Source organism: Terrapene carolina, unplaced genomic scaffold, assembly GCF_002925995.2.
Source record: "Terrapene carolina triunguis isolate 2854851 unplaced genomic scaffold, T_m_triunguis-2.0 Scaffold42, whole genome shotgun sequence".
In the NCBI taxonomy this organism is placed as follows: Eukaryota; Metazoa; Chordata; order Testudines; family Emydidae; genus Terrapene; species Terrapene triunguis.
The window spans coordinates 47,073,856-47,083,958 of NW_020664393.1; the positions used below are offsets into that span (position 1 = coordinate 47,073,856).

Sequence of the window (10,103 nt, forward strand, 5' to 3'; positions counted from 1 at the left end):
CTTTGGAGATAATGTTTGATTTATGCAACAGTCTACAAAAAAGAGACAAGATTTAGGTTATATGTAAATGACAAATTGTTTCAGAGAAAAAAAATTGACTTTTTGCACATTTGAATGGCCCAATACTTATTAAATTCAAAAACTAAAATTTGACAAGTAACAGTTTTGTAATATTAATTAATATTACTTAAAGCATTTGGTATTAACAAAAAGTGAACTCCTGGAAATGCTGAATCTCAACTTTTGAATCTAGCTAGATTCGGTTCTTAAACACACACTTCTTGCATGGCACCATTCAGTGGCATTCCAGCAAAACAGAGAATTTAACAAAAAAATCATTGTAATGACAGTGAACTCTAAAATTTGTGGATCATATATAGTTAAATAGCTCTGATTTGGGGCCCAGTCCTGTAAACAATCTGTGTGTGAAACTCCCACTGACTCCAAGGGGAGATCTGCACAATAGAGCACTTATGAGAGGGAGCCATAGGCCCCAATTCCGCAATGACAGCAGTGCTGGTAGACCCTGCCCCCAAGCTAAACTCCAGTGAATACAATGGATCTGCCTGAATTGCAGAATGGGAGCCTCAGATTTGGGAAATTCATGAGACAGGGACAGTGTCTTCCTGTTAAAACGTATATAGATTGAGGATTATAAAGGTACAAACATTACTACAAACAGCACACATTCTAAATTCCTAATACTATTCATCATTAAACATGGTGTGATTACTTTAAAAATTCCTTATAAATTCAAGAAATTAATTCATCCAATAGGATAATATGCATTCCCAACCTGTTCTCAATTTAAAAACAAACAAAACCTTAGATCTTAATTGCAAAATTATCAGTTCAGGTGGTCACAAAAAATAGTTTTTTCCCCCATGGAAAGTTTAGACTTTTCAGCTAAAAATAGAAAGCTGAAAATTTTCAGCTGAAAACTTTTGATTTAAAACCAAAGATTTTGATTCAGATTTAATTGTAGTTCAGATGCCTCATGCCTCATTCTCTTCTATAGGTTGGGCTCAGAGACTGAACTACATCTTGGTCTCCTCTCTCGTGGAACCACCATTGTGCACCATGGGAATCCCTGGTCTTGGTGTATGATGGGGGATGTAGTCCAAATGGAGGCTTCCCAGTAAGGAAGGCACCTGAGAAAGGTGTGATTTTGCAGATCACATTATCTAATATCTTTAAACAACACTGCACCCAGCATTCCACTACTCACAATTTTCAAGGTGAAAACCAATGTTGCCAGGATTTCATCAAAGTCTACTCTTGTCCCTCCATCCAGTAAAGGAGTTAGGTTAGTTTGGAGTTAGAATAAAACTTTTCTACAGAGGTATACATAGGTCGGTTGCAGCCTCTTTGAACGTCTTCCTTGACTGATGTACAGTAAGCTGTAGTAGTAGTGTAGTGGACTGGGTGCAAGCTGCTCATTGGCATGAGTTCTCCTCCTGATTTGTTATGTTACAGTTGGTCAAAGAGCAGATTTTGTTTGAGACTTGGCTGCTGGCTAACTTCACCCTTGAGTGGACTGACTTGCTAGGAAGTCAGCAGCTAGAGCTTTAGACATCAGAAAGCTCCACTACATTTAGATATCAGGTGCTATTCTACCTCAGCATGCTCAGTGATGTTCACCCAAGAAGATCCCCAAGTCTTGTGGTTTTGAAAATACTTTTTTAGGTCAGTTCTCTGTATAATTCTAGATGTTTTTTAATACTTAACAATACCCAAAGGGCGAGACTGTGACTGTGGCAGAGATCTGAATGTTCAAAATGGTCCCTTCTGGCTTTGGAATCTATGAATCAGGCCTTTGAACAGCGTAATAGAAGAAGCTTTTGGAGGCAAATTTTGACAGGAGTAGTCCTTAATTTGGAACTTCGTAGGACTTGATGATTTGTGACACAATGTTAATGGCATTTACATGCAGTTTGGGGGTATGAAACTTACACCTATATGTCTGTCTGATACAAATTCCCCTGGATCATATTATAGTTTTATGTGTGCATTAAAATAAAACCTGTGATTGTATTAAATCATCATCATCAAAGTTACCGCATAAACTCAAACCTGGTTCAGTGTCTGAATCTTCTTTTGGCACATCGTCATAAATTACTTCATCTGGGTCTAATAACAAAAAGGAAAAACAGTGGGAAAAGCTTTTTAGATTTGACTCAGACCAACAAAGATTTTGGGTCTTATCAGCAAATATGTGTATAATAGAGACATACCCTATTTTCTGTTTACATAGAAATATCAGTATTTTGCCTGTACTTCTATTCAATCAAATAACATAAATAAAGTATAATAATAATAAAATAATTATTATTATTATTATTATCTATATTATTAACCATAACAGTGATGGCTCATGTGGCCATCACCACGTCTGGCAGGAACTTCAGTTAAGCTGCAAAGTGCACTCAGGGGGCTCTCCTGTATATCCTGTGATTCCTTTCTTGCTCTCTCCCAGCACTCTCTCATTCCAAATCCCTGCACCAGACCCAACCCTGCAGCTAGGATGATAAGGTGATCTGACTTTACAAGGTGAAAAAACAGTCTATTGTGCTGGGGTCTGGGGTGGGACAAGGGGAGTGGAGAGGAAGGAAAAGGCAGCCCACACTCATCTTTCTCTATTTTTTAAGCTTTTATTTCTTCCGTTTCTTCACTTCTCCCTGACATTCACCACACTACAATGTTCTCCCCCGCGTGCCACCGGTATTCAGTTCTTTGTCTGTCTCATTCATGCTCAGTCCTACATTTTCCTTCTTACTCTTTTTAGTTCCAACCCCACCCCACCCCCGACACAATCCAGCTGGCTCAGAAGCTGCCGGACATAATTGTGTACAGCTGGGCCGCCAATAGGCTCACCACTTACAGAACTGCCTGGAATCTGACTCCATCTGAGGGGAAGGCTGGCGGGAGGGGCGCTCACTGACAATCTTCATCCACAGTAGGGTGGCAAACGTGACAGACCTGGCATGTATGTGCTCCCCCAACCTGCCGTGAATTTCACTGATTCAGCTGGCCCCTGGCTCCTTCAGGGGGCCAGGCTACAAGGTTTAAAAAAAATCAGGGCAAAACACTGTCTTTCATTAAACAGTCTGGGCAGGACACCAGATTCTTGGTTTCCTGGGACAGAGTCTCTCTATCCCCAGGCCACACAAAGTCATCCTTTAGCGTGACTTTAGATCTGTCTAGCACACACACTATCCATGGTATTTATCACAATTTTTTTAACAATTTTTTCCTCATCATTTATAACCTTTCGGGAGCTTGAGACTGAAATCTGTTTCATCGGCCAAATGTTTTCTCCTCCTTTGTGCAAGCCAATTGGATTGTTACTGTAAGGTTGTCATGAGTGCTAAACTGCAGGCGCTGGTGTCATTGTCAAGAATCCTTGATATAACTGTTCAAGACCCAGACGCTGTCTGGAAGTAATTTAATGATTATGTTGGTAAACTAAGAAACAGGTTGGAGTGATGAAGTAATTCCCCACTCCTCCCAATTTCCATGTGGGGGGACATTTCCAGACCAGTGGGCACCATCTCTTTGTCCTGGCTGAGCTATATAACACAGCTCAGGCAGGGAGAATGCCTCTTTAAGCTACAGAGCCTCTTTCAATTTCCTGCCCTGAGACACAGACTCATTCAACAAGCTAAGAGCCAGTTTCCCACATTAGGATTTAGAGGGATTCACTTAGCCTGCCCAGAGTTCTTCACTCCCAACCTCTCCATGATGAATCCAATTGCCAGATGTGGCAAATAGACCTGTTTGCATAATGCCAGTTTCAGCCTCAAGTGACTCTACCAAGGACTTAATGGAATTATTAGGTCATAAGCAAATTTCTTCCTCAATATACATCCATCAGATGGGGCCAAATTATCCCCCCGGTTACTGGTACATGACTTCACTTACTTCAACAAACACTTATTGTGAACAGAATTTGGCCCTTATACTAAAAATGGAGACGCGTGTTTTTTAATTGTTGTTATTTAGCTCTGGAACATGTTTGAAAAATGCAGGAAAAGACAATGCAGATGTTCCCAGGCATAAAGCTGTGACTGATGATGACATTGAGTCACCTACTGACACAGTGACACTGCTGTGACTGATTGACACTTACTTTCCATCCATGATGTGTTTGCAGGATCTGCAACCCATTTGGCTAGAGCATCTTCTTCTTTACTGACCTGGTTATCTTCACTTGAAAAAACCCCACAAAATAAATGAATTAAAAATCTTGCAACGTTCGTTTTAAACCATGTCAATAAGTAGCTAAGTTCTACTCATCTTTTTCCTCGCATTCTGAAATTAAAAGGCACTAGAAAACTGTTGGCTAGTTCAGACTTAATATGTAAGTTTTATGTTTTTCTTTTTAAGATCTAAGTGACTTAATATGGAATTAAGAATTTAACTTTAGCAACCCATTGTTGACAATATTAGCTTAAATAAATAAATCACTTATTCTTCATTTTCCAAAGAAATTCTTTGTGTTTGCAGTCTCCCTGTAAGGCAGAAAATTAAACCTCTCTCTTTCACAGATGTCAAAGGGCCACTTGTAATGGTTTTATATGCAAGAGTTCACCCAGTGCTGATGCTAGTACACAAACAGAGTTGATCTGGCACCACAAAGCACAATGAAAGCTGAAGTTGTTAAAAACCCAGCAATGAGAATGTCAGGCAAGAAAAAATAAAACTAAAAATATAAAAGTAACCAACAAACCATCTCATGAATTAAGGATTTGGAGATAAATAAATGCTGCCAATTACCTATTTGGGGGATCCTCTGAGCTCAAGGAATTACTATTGCCATCTTCAGTTACTGACTGCATACCCACTAAAAAGAGTAGAAGACAGCAGAGTTACTAGAATGCTAGGACTAAAACATATTTTTGGTTCAAATGTTAGCTTCTAACTTAAATAATTAATAGTACTGCTACTATTAATCATCATCTGCTCTTATACAATGCCCTTTATCTACAGATCTCAATGCGGTTTATGAACACCTCTCAAAAATAATTAAGCTTCTTCGTGTTATTATATCCATTTTGGCAATGGGGATACTAAGGCACAGGGGCACAGCAAGTCAGTGGCAGAGTTGTTAACAGAACCCAGAGCTGGATGAATGACTGGTTTTTCAGTTTGCTAGAAGTTCCAAAAAAAATCTTTAAAAAAATTGGTTCAGGTCAAACCAAGTCTGAAAATTCAGGAAAATGTGCGTGAATTGAAAAATAATTAACAAGTTTGTTTCAGTAAAACAAAATGTTTCATTCAACCCAAAATGAACTGCTTTTTTAAAATCTGGACACTTCATAAATGCACAAAATGGCTTTTAGTCCAGTGGTAAGGGCAGTCTCCTGGGATGAGGCAGATCAGGGTTCAGTTCCCCCCCTTTACCTGAGATGGAGAAGAGATGTCAACTTTGGTCTCCCGTTTTGCTCTAGCCTATCAAATAATCTTTTATGGGTCTCTCTCAATCTCTCCAGGTGAAACTATTCCACTTTGTATCAAATACTTGACAGAGAGAAAGTAAGAATGACTCTGGTGGTAAGGGCATTCACCTGGGAGACCAATTTCATGTCCTTGCTCCACTGACTAATAGTTGAGAACCTCTGGTTTAAAAAACTATGTAGAAGGGGTTTTTTGTTTAAAAAAAAATGTGTGTTTGCTCACATCTCTCAAAGTGCACTAATCCCACTTGAATAGTTTTTTCTTAAATGGCCCATTCCTAATAATACAGAGTCCTTCATGGATTTTCTTTCTCTTTAATAAACAAAAATCCTTCTCAGATGACTGGGAGCGAAGTTCAGCTGTGTACTCTGTGATGGAGATGATTTTCAATTGTTACAGAGTTCCCCACAGATTTCAAGGAAGAGTGCTACATAAAAACTGAGAGGGCAATATGGTTCACTGAAATTAAACTAGGTCGCAACCTGAGAGAAAGTAAATTCAAGAGATATTGTACCTTCTTCGTCCACAGAAACACTGCGTATTATGACAGGACTGGAATATGCCGGCAGCATCAGTGGTAAATTGGATGGTACAGCATAGCCACAGGGCACCGGAACAGAATATACACCAGACAAGTTAGGGCTTGCATTTTCATCTTGAGGATTGGGTTCTGGTGATGAGGAATGATCCTTTTCTTGGATTGGTGAAATATTTATGACTGAATACGGGTTTACTTTTGTTGGAGCGCCATCTGCACGGGATTCTGTTGTTTGTATTTTCTCAGTTCTACCTATGTTGTCATCCCCTTGACAAATAAAAGAAGCATAAGCTTTCGTTTACATCATAAGAACGTAAGAACAGCCATACTGGTTCAGACCACAGGTCCATCTAGCCCAGACAGTGGTCAATGCCAGGTGCTCCAGAGGTAATCATCAATTAATCCATCCCCTGTCACCCATTCCCAGCTTCTGGCAAACAGAGGCTAGTGGCACCATCCCTGTCCATCCTGGCTAATAGCCATTCATGGACCTATCCTTCATGAATTTATCCAGTTCTTTTTTGAACCATGTATAGTCTTGGCCTTCAAAACATCCTCTGGCAAGGAGTTCCACAGGTTGACAGTGCATTGTGTGAAAAAATACTTCCTTTTGTTTAAACCTGTTGCCTATTAATTTCATTTGGTGATCCCAAGTTCTTGAGTTATGAGAAGGAGTAAATAACACCTCCTTATTTACTTTCTCCACACCAGTTATGATTTTATAGACCTCTATCATATCCCCCCTTAGTCATCTCTTTTCCAAGCTGAAATTTATATTGCACTAAATAGTAACTCTAGTATTTATATGGCTTCTGCCACTGTAGTATCCGAGCACCTCAGAATCTTTAAAGTATTTATTCTCACAGCACCCCGTGAGTTGTGACAATGCTATTATCCCCAATTTATAGATGGCGAACTGACACAAATTGGGCGGGGGGGATGTCCCTTGTACCTTTTAGCCCAGTGGTTAGGGTACTCACCTGGGATGGGGGGAGACTCCTGGTTCAAATCCCCCCTCCACCTGACAAGGAGAACAGATTTGAACAGAGCTCTGCCACCTCTCGGGTGAGTACCCTAGCCATGGGGCGATGGGACAGTCTGATGCAGGGCTCCCTCAATCTCTCCTGTTGAAGATGTTCCACTTTGGACAAATAATGAAAGAGTGATTGGAGCAGGGAGGATGGGATCCTGGTTCTCCCACCTCCTAGGTGAGTGACTCTATAGCCTGGTGGTTAGATCATGTCTAAGAGTTGATGGACATGGTGAATGCTCTTAACAGACACACAGGTCCACAGCTCCTAATAGTCAAAGAAAGAAGGTTTGTTTTCATGTATGGCACAAAAATATGCTCCATTTATTTTTAAGAGCACATCCACTCAATGCCACCAACCAGGTTGCCCAAGCTGAGTGAAGCATGCCCCCCAGCTGCCAAGTTGCCACTACAGTTACGTCTTCACAGCCCAGGTCGTTAGACCTGGGCTATGGGGCTCACGCTAGTGCTCTGAAAATAGTCGTGTAAACAGCGCCTTGAAGTGGCTCAGGCTCTGACGCCCACACCACTCTCTAGCCTTCAGAGTGTGAGCCACAACTTCAAAGCACTGTCTGCACAGCTATTTTTAGAGTGCTAGTATGAGCCCCATTGGGAGGCTCACTTCCACGGACTATGTAGACACACCCTATGAAGCTTCCCTAGAGATATCCATAGATAATCGTTGTCACAAAGACCCTACCATCACAGCAGATTCCTGCACAAGACAGGGATGAGGAAACCAGTTCCTAGGTTAAGTGCAGCAGGGGAATAAGAATCCAGTCAGGGACAATAACTACCCTTTCTCCTTGTTAAGTCCACAAGGAACTAAAGTATTTGGGATAAATTAAATGACTTTCACATTCCGTCTATGGAAATATTTTTGTGAACTACAGCAATTCTATCAGCATGAAAAGCATCTGATGAACATGGGGCTTGATCCTTACTTGAGCAGTACTCCCCTGGCCTATTAGCCATATAAAGGCTTACCTGTGGAGTTAGTGTCTTCATGTTCTGCATTAATCCCAGAGTCTGAAGCAGGTGGCACAAGTGCTTGTCTGTCTGCTTCTGGTATTTCATCGCCACTATCGAAATCAAATTGTTCCCCTTCTTCCTCCTCTTCATCATTGGTACCACAGCCTTTTAATTCATTTTCTAGAACTGAGCAGAGAGGAACCATTTTTTATTAATGATTTAATGGGATAAGTGCTCACTGTTGTGAATGAGGGTTGCACAATTAGGTCCTAGAATTTTAGGCTCTCTAGGACAAAGCAGTGCTCCTTGATATATTTCTAAGACCATGAAGTTCTTAGTAATCTTTTTAATGTAAACCACGCCAAGTAAACACATATATAATACAATGTGTTTCTATTTTTAATAGAGACCAGCCAGAACCAGAACACTTGTTATGAATAAACTTCAACAGCTTCCTCTGAAAACTTTGGAAAAGTTCAGATCTGAATCCAGATCCAAATCTAAACTTTGTGACTTAAGCCCCTCTTTCATAGACTCATAGAATATCAGGGTTGGAAGGGACCTCAGGAGGTCATCTAGTCCAATCCCATGCTCAAAGCAGGACCAATTCCCAACTAAATCATCCCAGCCAGGGCTTTGTCAAGCCTAACCTTAAAAACCTCTAAGGAAGGAGATTCCACCACCTCCCTAGGTAACCCATTCCAGAGCTTCACCACCCTCCTAGTGAAAAAGTTTTTCCTAATATCCAACCTAAACCTCCCCCACTGCAACTTAAGACCATTACTCCTTGTTCTGTCATCAGATACCACTAAGAACAGTCTAGATCCATACTCTTTGGAACCCCCTTTCAGGTAGCTGAAAGCAGCTATCAAATCCCCCCTCATTCTTCTCTTCTGCAGACTTTCCTTATAGATTCACAAAGTCCTAGGCCAGAAGGGGTCGTTGTGATCATCTGACCTCCTGTATAACACAGGTCATAGAACTCCCCCAAAATAATTCCTAGAGCATTGGATGTTTTTCTAAAAGCTATCTTATTTTTAAAATAGTTAGTGATGGAAAAATCCACCATGACCCTTGGAAAATTGTTCCAATCATTAATTACTCAAAACTGCTAAAAAAAATTATGCCTTATTTCCAGTCTGAATTTGTCTAGCTTCAGCTTCCACAACTAGCATCATATTGTGCTATACCTTTCTCTGATAGATTGAACATCTCATTATTAAATATTTGTTCCCTATGTAGATACCTATAAACAGTGATCAAGTCACCCCTTAACCTTCTCTTTGTTAAGCTAAATAGATTGAGCTCGTTGAGTCTATCATGCGAAGGCATGTTTTCCAATCCTTTAATCATTCTTGTAGCTTTTCTCTGAAATCTCTCCAATTTATCAACATCTTTCTTGAATTGTGGATACCAGAACTGGACATGGTATTCCAGCAGCGGTCACACCACTGGCTAGATTCTACAGAGATAAAACAACCTCTCTACTCCTACTCAAGACTCCCCTCTTTATGCCTCCCAGATCACAATAGCTCTTTTGGCCACAGCATCACAGTGAGAGCTCATGTTCAGCTAATTATCCACCACATACCCCAAAATCTTTTTCAGAGTCATTGCTTCCCAGAATAGAGTGTCCATCCTGTAAGTATGGCCTATGTTCTTTGTTTCTGGGTATATATATTTACATTTAGCCATATTAAAACACATATTGTTTGCCTTCATCCAGTTTACCAAGTGATCCAGATCGCTCTGTATCAATGGCCTGTTCTCTTCATTATTTACCACTCCCGCCAATTGTGTCGTTTGCAGACTTCATCAGTGACGACTTTAATGTTTTCTTGTAGATCATTGATAAAATCTTAAATAGCATACAGAGTCCACTGAAAACGCACCCACTCAATAATGGTTCCCTATTTACATTTTAAGACCTATCGGTTATTCAGTTTTTAATCCATTTAATGTGTGCCATATTAATTTTAGATCTGCCCACTCAAACTTTGGTTTCTCTGCTGAAACTGCCAATAACAGCACCAGTTAGTGCCAGTATGACAATAGCAGAAACTCTCTTCACATGGGCCATCAAATATCTACCGTGTTTCCCCGAAA

The 10,103-nt window shown here is 40.3% G+C and overlaps 1 protein-coding gene across 1 annotated transcript in view; it reads right to left on the reverse strand.

Moving 5' to 3' along the window:
- ARHGEF10 (Rho guanine nucleotide exchange factor 10) overlaps window positions 1–8,179 on the reverse strand; it is a 108,373-nt gene extending 100,194 nt beyond the window's left edge. The window contains exons 1-5 of the mRNA XM_029912254.1: window positions 8,013–8,179; window positions 5,972–6,262; window positions 4,777–4,843; window positions 4,130–4,209; window positions 2,074–2,130 (exon numbers count right to left, since the gene is read on the reverse strand). Of these exons, the coding sequence (XP_029768114.1) occupies window positions 2,074–2,130; window positions 4,130–4,209; window positions 4,777–4,843; window positions 5,972–6,029 (262 nt within the window). The 5' untranslated portion in view covers window positions 6,030–6,262; window positions 8,013–8,179. The remainder of the gene's footprint in view (window positions 1–2,073; window positions 2,131–4,129; window positions 4,210–4,776; window positions 4,844–5,971; window positions 6,263–8,012) is intronic.
- Window positions 8,180–10,103: the final 1,924 nt, after the last annotated feature.